Source organism: Drosophila takahashii, chromosome 3L (assembly GCF_030179915.1).
Source record: "Drosophila takahashii strain IR98-3 E-12201 chromosome 3L, DtakHiC1v2, whole genome shotgun sequence".
Taxonomy (NCBI): Eukaryota; Metazoa; Arthropoda; class Insecta; order Diptera; family Drosophilidae; genus Drosophila; species Drosophila takahashii.
In genome coordinates, this window is record NC_091680.1 from 3,744,502 (window position 1) to 3,765,127 (window position 20,626).

At 37.4% G+C, this 20,626-nt stretch overlaps 2 protein-coding genes across 3 annotated transcripts; one reads left to right on the forward strand and one right to left on the reverse strand.

The window, feature by feature from the left end:
• The first annotated feature begins 5,483 nt into the window (after window positions 1-5,483).
• On the forward strand, window positions 5,484-6,942 carry Non2 (upstream activation factor subunit spp27 homolog Non2). Of its 2 annotated transcripts, none has more exons than XM_017156207.3 (2): window positions 5,484-5,640; window positions 5,715-6,942. In XM_017156207.3, exon 2 carries the CDS (start codon window positions 5,755-5,757, stop codon window positions 6,502-6,504), a length of 750 nt encoding a protein of 249 aa, XP_017011696.2. In that variant the 5' UTR covers window positions 5,484-5,640; window positions 5,715-5,754; the 3' UTR covers window positions 6,505-6,942. The 2 variants fall into 2 exon arrangements, with proteins under 2 accessions (XP_017011696.2, XP_070070850.1); XM_070214749.1 differs by having other exon boundaries at window positions 5,524-5,640; window positions 5,689-6,942.
• A 44-nt stretch (window positions 6,943-6,986) lies between these two features.
• Window positions 6,987-11,955, reverse strand: AhcyL1 (Adenosylhomocysteinase like 1). Its single transcript, XM_017156206.3, has 4 exons — window positions 11,637-11,955; window positions 10,917-11,565; window positions 8,599-9,048; window positions 6,987-8,526 (listed from the first exon to the last, which is right to left on the reverse strand). The coding sequence occupies exons 2-4, from the start codon at window positions 11,436-11,438 to the stop codon at window positions 7,933-7,935; spliced, it is 1,566 nt and encodes a 521-aa protein (XP_017011695.1). The 5' UTR covers window positions 11,439-11,565; window positions 11,637-11,955; the 3' UTR covers window positions 6,987-7,932.
• Between the last annotated feature and the right edge of the window lie 8,671 nt (window positions 11,956-20,626).

Genomic DNA, 20,626 nt, shown 5'->3' on the forward strand with positions numbered 1-20,626 from the left:
GTGGATATTCCGGGCGCACGCCGATCTGCTCCCATTTCGAACATCGAATTCGAAATCTTCAAAAATCTTCTTCGAAATCCCCGCCGCAGCATCTCGCCACTGTTAGATAATTTGACTTTTTCACCATTTTTCCTCAATGAAACAATGAACTTTCACATTTCCTACACAAACAACAATTCTAAACGAGAGAACACACGGACCCGCCGCTCTTTCACTCTCGCAATTTCGAAAACGTTTTTTCGAAAATAGAACTCATGATCCTCTCAACGGAGAGAGGCGTCCGGCAATCGGCGATCGGCGCACGGCTCTTAATTTCGAAAAGTTTTCTTCAAAGTTTTCGGTCTATTTTCCCGAGCACCCTACACTAAGGAGAGTTGCTCATTAGTTCAGGTACTTGCGATCCTACAATCGTTTGGGTTTCCTTTCTAAGTGGGTTTCTGGGTCAAGGCGTCTGCACTTAGTGTATTATTTTCTATGGGTTCAGTTACGAAAAAGAAATGCGCGAAGGTCTCTTAAAGGTTGAAGATGATTAGAAAGTAAACCTTGGTTGTCACAAGTTAACAATTAATGGGTTTTTAAGTAATACTTAGTATAATATTCGCTGAATAGGAAAATAAAAATTTATACTCATTGTTAGTCATATGATTTTTAGATCCTTATTTGATTCTTCATAGAACTTTAGTTCACAATCTACTCACAATTTCTTAAAGTTCAACGCATTCTAAACGAATCGAAAAGTCCCAAATAAATATAGCCATAGCCTAAGCACTTTAAATATATTTTATTTATGACTGACTTCCTAAAATATATTTCCCCATTTCATTTTTCCAGTCCCCGCGACACCTTTCTTTTATTTTTCCCACATTATCAAAAAGGAGCAACAAAAAAAGATATGCCAAATGAAAAATGCGAAAAAAAATGAATATTTATTATTTGGCCAACATCCAAGGCAGAGATCTTAACTGCAAAAATCCTTTGCAAACACAATCCAACGACCTTGAAAAGCAACGTCGTCGTTTCGGACTCTGAAATAACTTTCGCCAGATCGCAGCATAATTTTTTGTTGCCAATAAACAAATTCACAAATTGGGCAATTGGACGTTGGGGAATCGATTTAAGATATAAAATATAATTTATGATGGCTGTAGAATTTCTAAACACGAAGCCGAACTGTGAATTGATTCGATGTCGATTGTGGAGGTTCTAAAGATATATAGAGAGAACCACCTGCATGACTAATCCCTCCGATCATCAGTATCCCCCCATTGAATTTGCTCTTTTTCGATTGATTTTACGGCCGAGGAATGCTGCTGGCAGAGGAAAATCAAAGTAAATTGCAAATATAATTGTAGAACAGCGCGCAAACTAATTGGGTTAAATTTAGCACAAATATACATATATTTTTTATTATTCGCAAATAGAAAATATACATTTAAAAGAATAACATAAAATCACATACCAAAAGCAGCAACTAAAAATAAGAAAATTGACTCAGCACAGTTGTTTTGTTCGCTTTGATTTAGCGACACAAAATTCTTCGACTGACGAATGCAGAAAATTGTGTAGAAAATCATTTTTCAAATTTATGGCCAAATCGGGCGCAAACGTCAAAGGAGACTTTTGAAAACCCCCCGGGGAAAATCGGGCAAATGGGCGGCAGATTTACCAGGCATCATCTTCGATTGTGTCATAGTTGTGGGCGGGTTTTTATGACGCCTGAAGTCTCTCACAACTATTCCCAGCCCCCAAATGATACAGTGGGTATTAGATATAGATTATAGTTTTAATTTTACAAAGGGTATAAGTATGTAGCAGGATTTGTGTTTTTTATAACAAATTTGTTGCTGCATACTTTTTGAATACCAACGTTTCTTTCAGTTTTCAATTGAATTTATTATTTTAAAAATATTATATTTGTGATTAATAAATCAAAAATATTTACAAAAGGCTTTTATATAAAAATTTATTTTTAATTATTATTATTACTTTAATTCACATTAAAAATAAAATTCCACGAAATTGTAAAAATTTAATTTTTTTAAAGTACCTATTACCGATCTTTTACTTATACCACGCACTGTTTAAATGTTTAAATTTTTTTGCCTTCGATTTCTCCATGCTTTTTTTTTTTTTTTGCAGTCTTCAATTTAGAAATTGTCATAAACAAAATGAAGCATTTTTCCTGGGAAAATATCGCCCATTTGAATTTTCCCTTTGCTGCGCTTGCACACACAGTTTTCCCATTCTCCATGCTGCAAGTGCAATGTCAGGGCCAAACAAAAATGCACCGAAAAAAAGGGAATTTATTGGCGAATTTTTCGCCGTTCGCACAATTTTATATAGTGCACATGCTAGAAACATAAAAAGATATGTGTGCACTTCCATCCGAATTTAATTGTGGCCACTGTCAAGCACCTCGCCCAGGGTCACCGACAAATAGTTTGGCCACTGAGTTATGAGTGGGCTGACTTTTATGGCCCACTGTGCACCCAAAAGCGTCCCCCCTTTTCCTTGCTTTCCCAGCAGAAATGCTGCGAAAATCCATTCCACTCCCGATCGTCTTAATGCAGGCATTGCTTATTTATTTTTTGGATTTTTTGTGCATAAATTATAAAGCGGGTAGCATAAAAAATATGGGAACAAGGCACCAAGACAATCGCAAATCGAGCGCGTCAGAATTTTTGGCGTGGGCGAGAAAAGTTTTTCTTCTTTTTTTCGGCGCAGCAGCAGCAGCGGCGGAAAATTAAAAAACATTTTTCACCGTGCGAAAGTTTTTTGGGTGCTTTTACTTTGACGTCGTTTCATAATGACGAAACGGCACAGCGAGCATTTAGTTTTAAAACAGCTATAAACAAAGATCATTCGAAGACAGCGGGAAATTTCAAGAGATCTTTCTTAATAGCGCTGCAGATTTTATAAAAAATATAAATCAAAATAATAAAAATTCGAATAGAAATTAGGCTTTACTACTTCTTTTTATATTTTATGCAGTAAAATTATAATACATTATTTCTGTTATTTGGGTAGAGATTGAAGTAATTTATTGTTTTAACTGTAAAACTGAGATTATCCGCACATATTTCTTTGCTGTCATTAATTAAAAGCCCTTTCCCCAAGGAGTCTAAATTAAAACAAAAAAAAAACTTAAGAAACAAACAGCCAATTTTATCGCCTGATTTCATAATCTTGGATAATTTATGTGATTACTTAAATGAGCAATGTTAGATCGTTCAAAATAAGAAAAAAACTATGCCAAGAACATCTAATTGGTTGAGAAAAAAAAAACACGAAAAAGCTGAAATATTAAATCTGTCTTGCACACTGACTGCGAAAAGTGTGCTATCGCTTTTGTGGGTGGCCAGTAGCAACAGGTAGAGGGTGTAAACTCTTAGCAGGCACTGTGGGGCGACAACAAACCACAAAATAAATAAAAAGGCAAACAAAAAAAATAAGAAATGAATGCCTGACAACACGGAGCACAGCCGCTGCAATAAATAAATATTCAAATCGGCTAATAATATTACAAAATACACACCAGTTGGTGTAAATAAGCCTACAGATATAAACGAATATTTCCCACACTTTCCTGAATACTCTTTTTAGGGAAACTAAAGTATTATAAATAAAATAAAAGTAATAAATAAGTATAACGAGAAATTGAATTTCTTATCTTAAAGTGAGTTGAAATATATTTCTTATCGCGTTTTTATAAATATAGCTTGGCATACATTTTTTATCGATACCCGGTAATATGCTTACAGAACTCATGGAAATGATGCCTTCCTGCGGTTTCCGGATGGAAAACACAAATCCATAAAATGTAATAGCCCAGAGACTGAAACCTCAACCGCCGCCCACTCGGTAATTATTGTATCATTTCTCGTAAAGCAGGTGGGCTAGTTTATTTTTATTAGGAGAGAGTACAGTAAAGCTTGTATAAATTAATTTAGTTTTTGTAAAGTGACTTTAATTTAAATAAAAATTGGCGTATACCAAAATTTATCGAGAAATCTATTGAATTTTTTTTTATAAATGTCTCAAAGCCGTATAAATCTTTGAATATCTTATTGAAAATATGAGTTTGTTAATTTAACGATATTAATTAATTAAAAAAATGTTAAAAATTATTGTTTTCCATAACTATTAAATTTAAAAAATAAATAATGAACCTGATTTTACTACTTTATTATACAAAGTACATGACTTGTTTAAAATTCATAGTATTACCTAATGTTTTTGTATCAAAATGTTGATCGTAGCCAAATTTCACTGTAGTTTACTAAATAAATCACGTTATTTCATTTGATATTTCGAAATTTCTTAAATTATTTTTTATTTTTAATCCGAAAACTTCAAAACTCAAGAGAGAAAAAACGTCCAATTGGAAAAAGGGCGTTGCATATTCGAACAAAAGGAGACAACAAAAACTGAATCGAAACGCCGGCAAAACAAAGACGCGAAGAAGCGGCCCAAAGCGGAGTAGCGAAAAGCGACGAAGAGGAGCCCAAGAGAGATGCGAAAACTTTGCGAATCTCTCGCACAAAAAAGCGGATTAAAAGCAGCCAAATAGATATACATAAATGCAATTAAATAAAATGGGGACCACATGAAAATTGCAGCAAAAATCAAATTTAGACAAGAAACTCACGCACCTCGCGCACGCACACACTCTCAGGCACACACGCACATTTATATAAATAAACAAAAATAAAAAAAGCAAAATTACCTCAGCGCACGTTGTTGTTTTTGTTGCTGCTGCTGTGTGTGTGTAGTTGTTGCTGGTATTTTTCTTATGATATTGTTATTCTTCCTGCAGCTGCTGGTTTTTTCGCGATTTTCGCCGTGTATTTTCGGCCAGCGATAAGGCCAAAAACTTATTGCACATCGGAGGAGCGTTTGAAGGCGCGGGGCGAACTTTTGACGGTTGTTAAATATTATTTAGTTTTTTTTTAACAAATACGCGACGGAACGGGAATCGATTATTTGTCTACACTATCGATAGGCGATATCACACTTCTGGGGTGACCAGAATTTGAAGTGCCTGCAAATTGCTTGGCGCTGCCACCCCGCATAATTAACTCTGGGTGTAATTAATTTAAATTTTAATCTTGCTTTAAATTTAACTAAAATAATACTGAGCAATGGTAAAAAAATATATTATATACCAAAAATACCTGCTTCCATTCTTAATATGGAACATACTTAAAAATTTCCACAACGACTTTAAACATTAAAGGTTAATTTTAAATATAACAAAATATTAACTGCATTGTTCTAGTAGTTCTTCTTACCTTACTTACAATTTTTAGACAGTAACCAACAATAAAGAAGTCAAATTTTACATGTTTAAGTTCCGTGAAACAACAACTAGGCAATTCAACATTTTAGGGAATATCCAGATTATAGTTATATAACTTTTCTAATTTCCCAAAAAATTAAATAAATTTAGCTAAAAAGTAGCTACACCTGTCTTCTAGCCAGATTGCTCTGCACTGCCCACTGGCAGGGTTGCCTTTCGCCGATACCGATAAGTGCAACCCTATAGAGACGCCGACTTGGTGTAAAGAAAAAACGAAAATCTTTTTAGCCACTGAGTAAAACCCGAAAAACGTGAAAAGACCAGAGAAACCCGAGCTCCTGGTAAGTGAAAAGTGGTAAAGAATATCCAGATAAACCCAAGGTTAACAGAGAAACCGCCAATTGCGCTTTCCTAGGTTATATCTTCGCAGGAAAACGAGGAACAATACGAACAAGATGTCGGACATCTCCAGCGAGGACCTGCGCCGCGAAATCCAGTCGGTGCTGAAGGATGCCGACTTGGCCACCATTTCCGCGAAGAGGGTGCGCGAACAGGTGGAGGGAAAGCTCAACTGCTCGCTGCTGAGCCGCAAGAAGGAGTTCGACAAGATCGTCATGGAGGTGATCAACGAGCAGCAGGACGAGGAGGACGAGGACGATGACGAGGGCAAGGATCCGGACGCGGAGCCCGACGAGGAGAGCGAGCCCAGCGAGGAGGAGGACCCCAGCAGCAGCGAGGAGGAGGCCCAGCAGAAGAAGAAGCCCGGCAAGCCGGGTCCCAAGAAGCGGCCACAGCCCACCAAGCACAAGGCGCCCAAGAAGAAGCGCAAGACTTTGAATGCCGACGATTCGGGCACCGAAAGCGATGCTGGCTCGGATTCGGACTACGAGGTGGTCAAGAAGCCGGCGGCCAAGAAGAAGGCAGGCAAGGCTGCCGGCGGAACCACCGCATCCGGTCGCAAATCCACCGGTTTCACGCGGGCCTACAATCTCTCACCCGAACTGAGTGCCCTCATGGGTGAATCATCGCTTCCTCGGCACGAGGTGGTCAAGAAGGTGTGGGCCATCATCAAGGAGCGGGATCTATACGATCCCAAGAACAAGCAGTTCGCCATCTGCGACGACGAGCTGATGAAGGTGATGAAAATCCGACGTTTCCGCACCTTCGGCATGCTGAAGCACCTCAAGCCGCACTTTCTCGACTAAATCCGACCGATCCTCTCCAGATGCAAATATATATAGATGTACGCAGCCTCTAAACCTTTATCCTAAACTAATTGTAACTTTCGGCTCCGCTTGGATTTGTTTGTTCCCACACACAACTTCTACACACACACACCTTTTGATTAAGATTTAGTTGACGCATGTGTTTAGCATTAACCTAATTAGGACGGGTTTGATATATGCACTTTACGGCATTTTAAGAAAAGAAAAAGAGTTCATTATAATACCAGGAAGCCAACGAAGATGAACGTGAAAAATTATATAAAAAAATACAAAACGAACGTAATACATAAAGTGTATGATTTTTTTATAACAAACTCGTGTAGTTTACATTTTATAAAGTATCAAAGAAAAAACATAACAAGTTTAAGGCAAAGTATCGAGTAATAAAAGAGAAATAGACGAGTGATGCATCTGAAAGGTGACTTTTTGTGGGCTAAAAGAGGGAGGTAAAAATCAATTGCTCAATAAAGAATTCTCTTTTTTATTGTTTTGCGTTTCTCACAAATTTCTTACAAACATTTTGTTCACTTTTCTCTAATATACATATTAGGTGTATATGCAGTGTATATATATATAATTCTCGATCTGATATATATGCCAGCGTGTATATAATTGAATAAATGGAATTACTTTGCACTGCATTTCAATCAACACTCGCTCATCGGGACGAAACGAAAGTACAAAAGTGCCATAATCAAAAGCGGGGGGCATAAACGATTAACAAATTAAGTACGTAAACAATACGAGCGCTAAATCGATTGCTTATTATTTAGGTGTTTATAGTTCAAGAAAGGGATTAATCAGATTAAAATGGTACAGAAATATGAAAATATTGTAAAATGTGAATTTTAGCAGTGATTTTCCACTTGAACATACAGTTTTATAGATTCTTATCAATTCCCTTAATAGATATTATCAATTCCAACTATTTTACGAGCTTAAAAATCACATCTTTTCAACTATAACCCAGTCTAATTAATAAGCAATCGAAATATCTAAAATAAATTCAAGTAACCGGCTATAAAAACATTTCAAGGGGTTAAATTCTTAAGGGGCAAGATTAGTTTAGGTTTTTAGAGAGTCATTGGGGGATTAGTAAACAGAGAGAATACTCCTGCGGCTAAAGCGAGTGTGCTAAATACTATATCGAAGACGTTAAATGCTAACGAAAAGCAACCAAGAATTCCGCTCGAGCTAAACTAAGCAATACAATGGTAATAGTAACTTTGTGTTCTCCTTTTCCATATCGTTTTGTGTGTGTTGCGTGTGTGTTTTTGTGTGTGTCAACAATTGTTTTAAATAGTTTTACTTCTTCGCAAAGACAATACTTTCGTTGGCGTTGTTGTTTCTCCTAATTGCTGGTGTTATTGTCCGCGCATCTGTCGCGCACTCTTTGTCCCTTCATTCCTAGTAGCGATAGTAGTTGGGCTTGAAAGGACCGGCCTTGTTCAGCCCCATGTACTTGGCCTGCTCGTCGCTCAGCTCCGTCAAATGGGCATCGAAGGTGGGCAGGTGCAGGCTGGCCACATACTCGTCCATCTTCTTGGGCAGCAAGTAGACGTCCGACTTGTAGCGTCCGGGCGGTGCATTGAAAAGCTCAATCAGGGCCAGCGCCTGGGTGGCCGAGGTGATGGAGACGGCGAACGAGGGAATGCTGGAGCAGCTCAGGTTGACCAGCCTTCCCTCGGCCAGCAGGATGATGTACTTGCCCTCCGGCCAGATGATGTGATCCACCTGCGAGCGCACCTTCTCCCAGGTCAAATCGGGAGTGCGCAGCCCGTTCACATCGATCTCCGTGTTCGAGTGACCCATATTGCACACAATGCAGCCGCTCTTCATCTTGTCCATGTGCTCGCGCACGACCACATTCTTGTTGCCCGTCGCCGTCACCACAATGTCCACGTTGCGGATCACCTCGTTCAGCTTGACCACGCGGAAGCCATCCATGCTGGCCTGCAGGGCGCAAATGGGATCGATTTCGGTGATGTAGACAATGCAGCCCTGAGAAAAGTTAAAGAAAAGTTAAGTCAAACTAACTTCGGTTAAATGGTTAAAAGAGAGAGCGTGGCTCACCTGTCCCTTGAGCGCCTGAGCACAGCCCTTGCCTACATCGCCATAGCCGCAGACCACCACCTGCTTGCCGCCGAACATCACGTCCGTGGAGCGCTTGAGGCTGTCCAGAATGGACTCCTTGCAGCTGTACAGGTTATCGAACTTGGTCTTGGTCACCGAATCGTTCACATTCATCGCCGGCACCGTCAGCTTGCCCGCCTTGGACAGCTGATAGAGCCTGTGCACCCCGGTGACGCTCTCCTCCACGATTCCCTTGACCAGCTTGAACATGGTCGGGTACTTCTTCAGCATCAGGTGCGTGGCATCGCCGCCGTCGTCCAGTATCATGTTCGGCTGCCAGTTCTCCGCGTTCACGCAGCGATCGATGCACCACCAGAAATCCTCCTCTGTCTCGCCGCGCCAAGCGAAGATTGGGATTCCAGATTCGGCCAAGGCGGCGGCCACTTCGTTCTGAAAATAATCGAATTTTAGTGGATTTTTATTTAGGGAAAAAAGGGAATTTTATGTGAATTAAATGAGATAAATAATTCTATGATTAATTTATGTATTTTTGTCTCAGAATAGCATTAGTTTAAAAATCACCTCAAAATATTATTATAACATACATTCCCCTTTTCTTAACCTTTTTCTACTATACTGCTAAAGTTAATTAACTTTTGGTTTTACTAAATACCTAACTCATTGTTATTCCATTAAAAATCATTAAACAAAAACTTAAATGACTTGCTAGCCTCTTCACGAAAATAAATCTTTGTCTCCGTCAACGTTTAAGAAACTAATTAGCACAGAAAAATGCCTTCATCATTTCTAAAATATTGTTGAGCTTTAGATTAAAAAAATGTTGATAACTTAACAAATATTATCCTATTCATTTTATGTGTCAAAGGCTATCAAAAATTTTACTGTAGATTTATAGATATTTCCAATCATTTAAAGAATTAAAACTGACTTTTTTTATGATACATCGAACCATTTAAGGCGGTCTAAATATGAATCAATTTAAATATCACTATTATTTTTAAAAAATAAATGCATTTCAAAATTAATTGAAGGCTATTACAATTATTGTCTAAAAGTTAAAAAAACCCCTTATCTATTTGGCTGATAAATCGAGCCACCCTAATGCGGTGTAAACATTGGTAATATCTGACTTATATCGGACTGATAGGAAATCGGGCTCCACCCTCGCTAAGCAGGGCACTCGGAACTCGGCTGATAAGCCCCAGGTGATGCAGGTGAATCAGCGTGACAGGCTGACGGGTGCGATAAAAGTTTCGACGGACTGACGAATGGATGGGTGCATAAATGAGCAGGGGGAGTGCCCCCGCACTCGGATCGCTTCATTAGAGATCCCATAAAATGTTTAGAGCCAGCAGACTCGTGATAATTGCATCAGCTACGCCGCAGGATCGAGAAACCGCAGCCGAATGATGAAAACTGAAACTGCGTCCATAACTTCCACTCCGCAACGATGTGGCGACCCAATTCAGGGCACATCAATTACTCAGCGATTGCCAAACACTTGAGCCGCGGGCGCTTAATTGATTAACATGGCTTGATTGATCATTTGTTTGCCTCGCCTGGCGTGACAACAATTGTCGCCAAGCAGCAGATCAAGTGACCAAACTCGAATATAAATGTGAATTTAAATAAATGTTGGAAAATTAGTTGCGATATAAATGCAGGGAAATTCGATTAGCACGCCATAAAAAAGGGGTTTTAAACAATATTATCTACACTTTGGAAATGCTAATTTGAGCACATGACAGGGAATAATAAAGATACAAATTAAAAATAAAGATTACAAATATTTGCAGCTCAATTTGCAGCTAGTTCTGTTCTAAAAAATCTTGAATAAATTTTAAAATGTATAAAAATGATGAATATACCTGACCAAACTGGAATAAAAATGTTGGAAAATTAGTTGCGATATAAATGCAGGGAAATTCGATTAGCACTCCATAAAAATGGGGTTTTAAATAATATTATCTACACTTTGGAAATGCTAATTTGAGCACATGACAGGGCATAATGAAGACATAATTTAAAAATAAACATTACAAATATTAGCAGCTAGTTTTACACAAGAAAAATGCAAAATCTAGTTAATAATAAAGATATAAATTTAAAATAAAGATTACAAATATTTGTTTTGTTCTAAAAAATCTTGAATAAGTATAAAATTGTATAAAAAATATAAATATACCTGTTTTGTTATACAAAAAAAAATGCAAAATCTAGTTAAAAACCCATGGCATTTACAAACAAATGGTGATAAATAAATTACTAAACGAATGATGTGGCGCTTTAGGTCTCACCTGCGTGGAGTAGATGTTGCAGGCGGCCCAGCGCACACTGGCTCCGAGTTCCACCAGCGTCTCGATGAGCACCGCCGTCTGGGCGTTGATGTGTGTGCATCCCACGATCTTGGCATCCTTCAGCGGCTTATCCTCGGCGGCCCGTTTCTTCAGGGCAATAATTCCCGGCATTTCCTGTTCCGCAATCTCGATTTCCCTCCTTCCAAAAGCATGCTGGGCTGCTATATTCCTCACACAGAAATCGGAGCTGCCCTTGCTGTTCTTTTGCACCTTCTCCCGCGGCGGCACATCGTCGCCATCCTCGCTGCTGCCCGTGTAGCTGGCGGAGCTGAAGGAGTCCGTGGAGGAGGCACTTAGCGAGCGGCTCCTGTACCGGCTGGTCTTCTTCAGCGCCGACGATTGCTTGGTAGCCGGCGGCGGAACCACCACGCTGGCATCCTGGGGCGCCGGACCGGCCAGCTGCTGCTTGTCGCCGCCTCCGAATCCGGGATCCACGACCACAGTGTCGGCCAGGTTGTTCATGATGGGTTAGGCTGGGGATTCCTTGCTCCTTGGTTGCTCTATTTGCTCCAACAGCTTCTGAATTTCCACTAGGCAAATCCTTCACCGCTCCTCCTGCGAAACGACCGCCTGTGATGTTATGTAAAACCTAGAAAACCAAGCAGGATAAGTTGCAAATCGCTACTATATATATGCCCAGATCTTAGGGACTATACTAACCACACAATCACGTGATATATCGACACAAATTGCCAATTTAATTGTGTTTTTTTTTTTTGCTACTTTCGGTCTCCTTTGTTTCACCTCTCCGCCTTTTGTTGTTGTTCTTCTTCTTCCTTCGCTTTTCAGGGGGGACAGCTACGCACTTTGGATCCGGGGTTTTCTGGGCTCTCCGGAAGGGGGGGAAAATGATTTAGCCGTCGGTCTTTGGCTCGACGTTGTTTGTGTGGCGACCAAGTGGGGGATCGTTTGGCGATCGTCGATTGAATTTGATTTTTATCCAGAGAAAGAGAACTAAACCGAACTGAAACCGAGGACAGCGAGAAATGCGAAAATACCAAAAACCGAAGAGGCGTTATCATTTCTGTGCAGTGCGGTCACACGGGAAATGGAAAAAGTAACGGTTTTTCGAGAAAAAAAAAGAGTTTGTTTAATAGTAATTTATAATTATACATATATTTTAATTTCATTTGTTTTATGATATAAATGTAAAAACAAAAATGGTAAATTTAAAAAACAATCCAGTTGGTTCGTCCATGTAGCCTGCTCCTACCGTCTACCACGAATTCTGTTAAAACAAGGAACTTTATATTCGATCATCATCATGATCACAGAGGACTTACCGCTCCATAAGCAGTTTTAGGGTGCTGCGCTTTAGTATAAGCACCATAAAAATGATAATTCCTATACCGCGTTCTGCATATCCTGCCAAAACACAGATCTCCCAAAAAGAACTGTAGCCTTGCAAAAAATAAAAAACACCGAAGAACCAAACCGCGCCCATGATAACAGAGAGTCGCAAAAACATTAGATAACTAAAAAGAAAATGAAAATGTATATTAGATTGGGTTCCAAATTCTGAAAAAGAATTCTTACGTCTCAGTATCAAAATTGAAGCATTGTATATTCCTCTCTTCATCTCGTTTGAACTTTCTCATTTCGCCCTTAACTTTCCAAATGTGAATGACCGTCAGAATAAACATGACCACTTTTAAAATGTTGAGAATCAGTACTGGTCCATCTAAGTAAATCCATATCCATGAAGGGGTCGTCCTAGCTGTAGACGAAAATAAATGTATGCTAAAAGCTCCTATAAATGATTAATTAATTCAAACCTTCCAGCTTGCATTCAGAATAGCCAACTAAGGGCAACCAGCTCCATTTATGGATATCCTCCTCCCAAATTTGATTCATTGCATAAATAACTCCCGTTGGAATTGCAGCCATGCCCCAAACAAAGGCACTGTAGGTACCAAACGAGGAATGTTCACTTCTATTCGTCAATAGTTTCCACAAATGAAAGCTAGTAACAGATAACCAGAGATGGTGGGCTATCGTGAGGAAGTATATGCTGTAACCTGACAAATGTTCACGAATATTAGTAGTTTGCCCTATAATTGAGATCAAAACAAAATTAAATATAAACAACTAACCTGCTAATAGGCAAATGTGGTTAAGTAAATTAAATTTTTCCAGCATGTTGTGAAGGTGCACTATGATCATGCTGAATAAGGTAGAAATAAGACACTTGCCGAGCAAATTTCGAAGCTTCTGAACGTACAAATACACAAACAATGTGAGGATGTAGCATATTACGGATATCATTTGGACTGGAAGTACAGAAACAGAGTAATTAAGGTAACAGCGGATGTCATATATTAATGTATTTTATTACTCTCGAGGTCCCCTGGCATCAAATATGTATAACAAATGCGTTTAACAACCAATATTGAATTGGGAAAGTCCGAATTATACGGCGGGTGGAAGCAGAATTCTCCGTTGTACAAATATTCCTCAGTGTTGCATATAACAAGGTGTCCGTCCTAAAGAGCTTGAATTAGAAGCGTAAATATTGATTTCAGATCAAATGACCAACCTTTAGAATTCGGTACTCATCTTCTTTCACAACGACGATATCTTTGCACGTTTGGAATTGATCTCTAATCACGACCACCTCGGTCAAATTTAACAGTGGAGCCGTTCTTACCTGTTCAACAGTTAAATTCAAGCCAAATAGGTCATTTAAAGTAATATTTGAAATTGATAAACTAGTTTCCTGATTAAATCCATCGATACATTTTCCGTTTGGTAACATATTCTTTTTAAGGCAGCACATTCGGACACACGGCTTCACTTCACAGACACAGGCTCTTAAGTGATTTTTCACAGGCACTATGGATCCACCTCTTAACTCCCTGTAATTGTACTCCCCCGTTCGATTAGCGCTAATTTTGTTGCCTTTATATAGATAAGTATCGTTGACTCTTGTTAAATCCGAAATGTCAACGGTATCGAAATAGTCGCAGTTGGGAATATCAGCTACTGAATTCCTAACAATGGAAAATATTAAAATTGAAACGAAATATTTAATATACAGAGACATTTTTAAAAAGAAACTTTCAACATGCGGAGGAAAACTCTACTGACTACCAAAAAACAAAATGTTCTGCTTATAAAGCCTAGCTTTGAAAACAATCTCCTAAAACGGCAAAAACAATATCGATCATTGGGACTCGCATGGGAATAGAAGCTAAAAAATAAATGTATAACATTTGTTGAATATAAAAATTGTTTTTGCGGCCTAATAGCAACCTGCTGAAATTCTGCACACGCCACAAAAATCGCCCAATTCCCTGTACACCCATTTTTTTATGGAGATTTTTGCGATTATAAGAATTATGTAGTTTTTTCCAATAACTGAGAATTCATTCGAGACAATCTTATTTAGCGACATGGGAATAAGATAATGTTATCAAAAAGTGTTTGTTTATTATTCAAGTTTATTACCCGATTAATTCCTACAATTTTTGGAGAAAAAACTGTTTTTTACTGACATATGTACTAGACTCCTGCATGAATACATTCATAAGGCCTTTTGAATCATTTTCCCCAAAAAGGTGTACATGTTTTGTTGTACACCTTTTTTGTGAATGTTGTAGAATGCTATGATTTTTATATTTGTGTGAATGGTGTACTCACTCACAATTTTACTGTACACCTTTTTGTGAGTACAGTATTATTGCTGTACAGTATTCCAAGTGTACACTGAATGATATTAAAATTTTTTTTTGATAATTTGGATTCAAAAAGTTATAAATTGATTTTTATTCTACAATCCTGAATTCTTTAACTTTCTTTACCTCTAAGCCACACTTTTATCAGAAACAATAGACCATATGGGACAACCATGTTTTCACATATAAGCTGATAAATTCGGTGTTCCATTTTTCGATTATAATTGATAAAGATATGACAATTTAAAAATTAGTATTGGCCATGGTGCTTGAAATTGGTTAATTGATTAATTTATTTTCCATTCATCTTTATTGTCTGTGTCGGTGTCTACATTTATGTTTATTGTGTCAATATTGTAGTTTAAGAACATAATTTGATTAACCATGTCTTCATTAGTACCAATTTTGCAACGTTTGTCCGAAATTAAATTTTTTGCAATGGAAAACGCTCTTTCCGACGCTGCACTGCTTGCAGAAGCCGCAAAGATTTTGCAGCTTGTTTTAAAAAGCAGTGGGAACTGATCCTTTGAAGTGGCCCACCATTGAAGGATGTCAAATGTGGAGTTGAATCCAACGCGTACATTTCCGTATAAGTATATTTCATTATTAATTTTTTCCAAAATATTGCGGTCCTCGTTGGTTGAGAAATAGTCCGAAAATATGGCATCGATCTCATGGTCGGGTGAAGGGATATGGTTTTCCAAAGAATCAGAAGCATACAAATTCATAATGGTTTTTATGTCGCCAATTGTTTCCTCTTTTTCCTCTTCGGAAAACTGGGACAATTTGTTGGTTTGCGGGTTTAGAAATAAAGCCATTCTATGAAACTTTGTTAAATTTTGGAGAACTACATCTTGAATAAGATTAAGTAACTTAAATTTGGTATTTTGAATAATTTCCGGATCATCTGTGTCTAAACTGCAAATTTTTCGTAAATGATTGATATGTAGAATAACCAAATGCAATGTTGGTTCCTTCGTAGCTTCTAATTTTTTGGATGCCATTTCAAAATGAGACAGTAATTTTATAAGTTCCCTTAAGTTGCTCAAACTTATTTCCGCTACCTTTTCCATTTGGTTTTTGTCATTTAAAATATTTAGAATTTGAATCCAGTTTGTTTCTATCGACTTAATCAGGTAATATACGGTGTTCCAGCGTGTTGGGCAAAAACTTTTAAGGGAAATGTCCAAGCTTGAATTCATTCCAGATTTTTTAAAGTATTTTACGAGCTTACTGCATCGTTTAACCAATTCTTCTAGTTCTGGAACTTCCTTTATTGTTTTTTCAATTATATTATGCAACAAATGGTTGATGCAAAATATATGTGGTAGTCCACGAAATGCCGATATCATGTTAGAACCTCGATCTGTAACTATGATAGGTTCGTCTAGTTCCAGGTCACATTGAAATTCGTTCAAAATTTTGGAAATTTTTCGTTTTATTCTTATGCCTATGGATATTCTTTGTTAAAGCAAATTTGTTGCTGTGTTTTTACTTACCGGTACAAGATTCACCCTTCATTGATTTTATTGCCAATAATCGATTAACTAAACTCCCTTCTTTGATAAAATTAATGGTAAGCGATAAATAGGACGTTTTTAAATGGTCGTCAGTCCAAATATCTGTCGTTATGCTATAGCCGTGAGTTTTATTTTTTAAAAACTTTATTTTTTATCTCCGTGAAGTAGTCGAAATAAATTTTCGATATGTTTCTTGAGATAGTGGTTGGTTGGGGCAATAACTTATTAATATTTACATTTTCCCCAAAGGTGGCACCGACTTTAATGAGAAACTGCGCTAACTTTTTTAGTCCTGAGTCGTCAATTATATTAAAAGATCGTCCGTTTTTTAAAGTCCATTCCGTTATAATTTTTACTCCGTAATGTTTTGTTGCCAAATCCACTTCCACTTCTTCTGGCCCAGCTGTCCTCTTTGTATTATCTATTATGTAGCACTTATGTTTTACAAGGTTTGAAGTACTTTTTTTAAATCGATAAACATTTTTGCAAGTTCTGCAGCACACAACACTTTTTAACTCTTGTCCGTTATGGTCATCAATTTTCCCAAAGGTGTTCCATACCTTGCTGCTTCCTCGTTTATTGGTCACGGTGTATTCTCCACTAATTATTTTACATTTTATATTTGCCATCTCGGTCTTAGACAATTCCAGCTAAATGTACCACAAATACAAAAATTAACCATCAATCTTACAAAATTTGATAAATATTCTTACGGTTTCCATTTCCATGCTTACGAAATTATTTTCATACAGTTTCAATATTATTGTTGTACATGACAGTAAGCACACTACTGTTCATATGGAATTTTTACTGAACACCTTTTTTATGAGGTGTACAGCATGAAAATCGATGAATGATCGTAGCATTCATTTTTAAGGTGTACTCAAAAAAGGTGTACTCATTTCAGTTTGCCTGACACTGTGCACTACACACTTAGTAGACTTTACAGTAAATGTTGAGTACAGTTAATACTGTACAGTATGTATAATTCAATTTGAATAGATTCATGCAGGAGTCTAATATGTACCTAAATGCTTAGGTATAATTTTGCATATCAGTCTTTAAATATTTAAAAATTTAGTTTATTTCCAAATGACAACGCATTGGTTGGGAAAAGATTTGACAGTTTTAAAAACCATCCACCTGCAGTAGTCCTGGGATTGCACTGAATTCTGTCAAAACAGGGAACTGGTTATTCGATTATTATTTTATTCACGTTAGACTTACCTCTCCTTGAGCAGTTTCAGGATGCTGCGCCTGAGGATAAGCACTATAAAAATTACAATTCCAAAACTGCGTTCCATATACGCAACACAATACGAGACTTGCTTAAAAAAACTGTAGCTTTTCAGAAAAAGAACAAAATCCACAATCCAAATAGAGCCCATGATAACAGAGAACCGCAAAAACATTAAATAACTTAAAAAGGAATTTAAAATGGATATTATGCCAGCTTACAAAGTTCTACAAAGGATTAGTTCTTACGTCGCAGTGTCAAAATTAAAGAAGGTTCCTGTACTCTGCCCATCCTGTTTAAACTTCTTAACTTTCCTCTTAACTTTCCAAATGTAAATGACTGTCAGGATAAACATGATGACTTTAAAAGTGGTTAGAGTCAGGACTGGTCCATATGAGTGTATCCAAAAAGAGGGCACAAAAACTGCGGAAGGAAGGAAATAAATGGTAGAAGCTTAGATAAATATTTATTTAATTCAGACCTTTAACCATGCATCCAAATCGACCCATATGGGGCATCCATTTCCATTGATGGAGATCCTCCTGCCAAACTTGGTTCGCTATATAAATAGCTCCTGTTGGAACAGCAGCCAGTCCCCAAGCAATAGCATTGTAGATAACAAACGAGGAAGGTTCATTCTTATCCACAGACGTCAATAATTTCCACAAATGGAAGCTTATAACACACAGCCAGAGATTGTAGGCCATCCTAGTGAAGTATCTGCTGTAACCTGGTTGAAATCCAAGAAAGTAAGTTAAATACCTACTAAAAAAAAAAATTTTTGAACAGAAATAGAGTCAATTCTACCTTATTTCTTACACACAAAAAAGGCATGTCGCCGCAAAATCGAAAATTTCTGGTTATGCAATACCTATATTGTTTTTGCATGAAATACTCATTTCGACCATATCGAATTTACGGGGCCGCATATCAAATACAAATACATACAGCAAGATATTTTATCATATCATATTAAATACCAAATGTAGTATTTTTTGACATATCAAAATGATATGAACAACTTTATCTTAAAACAAGAGGGAACGTTATAGTCGGATGCCCCGACTATCAGATACCCGTTACTCAGGTAAAGGGAGTGCGAGGGAGATGGAGATAGAGATAGAAAACGTTGATCACGCATAACTTTTTAACGAATTTAAATATTAACATTTTTAAAATCGTATATAAGCGATTGTGGGCGTTAGAGGGGGCGTGGCACCATTTTGAAACAAACTTGCGCTGCGTAGGAACTCCTAAATTCTGCATGCAAAATGCCAATCTTCTAGCTTTTATAGTTTCTGAGATCTCAGCGTTCATACAGACAGACAGACGGACAGACGGACAGACGGACAGACGGACAGACGGACAGACAGACGGACAGACGGACAGACGGACATGGCTAGATCGACTCGGCTAGTGATCCTGATCAAGAATATATATACTTTATGGGGTCGGAAACGCTTCCTTCTCCTTGTTACATACTTTTGCACGAATACAATATACCCTTTTACTCTACGAGTAACGGGTATAAAAATATAAAATTGACCAGCACATATCAATCTGACCTTGTGTCCTTTTTTTTCTGTGTAAAAACTTACCGAATAATAGGCAAAATCGGTTTAATAAATTAAATTCATCCAGCAAGTAGATAAGAATATTAAACAGCGAGCAGAACAAGGTACAAATAAGACATTTTCCGAGGACATTCCGAAGCTTCTTAACGAAAAGATACACTGACAATGTGAGGATGTAGCATATTAGGGATATCAACAAGACTGAAAACAGAGAAATAAAGATAACAGAAGAAATCATTAAATATTAAATGGTATTACTCTCGAAGTTCCCTGGCGGCAAACCATGCGTGCAAATGTGATGAACCACCCAAATGGGCTGTGGAAAGTCCAAATTAATCTGGGTATAGACGCAGAATATTTCTGTGGGCCACATATCGAACGTGTTGTAAATATATTGGGATCCGTTCTAAAGAGCTTAAATTAGAAACGTAAATACTTTCTTCAGATCGCAACGACAAACCTTTAGTATCCGGAAGTCATCATCACTCAGACTGTCTATCTCATCGCACTGTTGGAACTTTTCTCTTATCACGAGTAGCTCGTTAAAATTGGGCAGTTGTGCTTTTTCTAGCTCATCATCAAATTTATAAGTATTAATTGCTTCGTTAAAATTTATATTTAACATTGATAAACTAATCTCGTTACAATTTACATTTGCCAATATGTTCTTTCGGGGGCAGCAGATCCTGAAACATGTCTTCAGTTCACAGACACAGGCTCTTAAGTGATTTTTCACAGGCTCTATGGATCCATTTTTTAACTCTCTGTAATTATAGTCCCCCGTTCGATTAGCGCTAATTTCGATGCCATTGTATAAATAAGTATCGTTGACTCTTGTTAGATCCGAAATGTCAACGGTATCGAAATAGCTACAGTTGGAAATATCAGCTGTTGCAATATTTAGAATTACAATTGCAACGAACAATTTAAAATGCAGAAACATGTTTAATGTACAAACTTTATGCTCGAAACACTTTCAGTAGACTAAGTTTTTTCCTTGAAAAAATCATTCTCAACCATTGGCATTCCCCAGGTTCTTTGATAACAAGTACATAAAATAAATCCTATGTACATATAACAATAATTTATCAAAAACTCTCTTGGCACCCAAGATTAACCAGATGATATCCCGCATACGCCAAAATTCGTGAATTATTCCCTTTGAAGCGCATAATCTTGAGATTAGAAAAATTATACAGTAAACTATGTTTATAGGCAACATTCAACAGTGTAAAGTATTAAGTAATGAGATCTTTTTAAACAAAATAAGCATCATTCTAAGTGTTACCTTTTTTCTATATATACATCTTGTTTCTACATAAGAAAGTGATCCTGAATAAGAATATATATTTTATTTGTATTTACTTTAGGTTAGCCCAATATGAATCTTAGTTTGTTTGGTGTTTGCAAATTCTTGAGGATCGAGGCGTTTTTAGTAAATGCAAGAAACGATTTATTGGAAATGTTTAATTATAATTTTGTTTATATTTCGAAAGGGTCTTTAAACAACTTTTATTTGAAAATTTAAGAAACAATTTGGCCTCGTTAGTCCTGGGAGCAACCTCCTACCGGCAAGCCCGGAATCTTTTGGAAAAGGAAACTGGTTATTCGAGCATCGTCTTAATCACAGAGGACTTACCGCTCC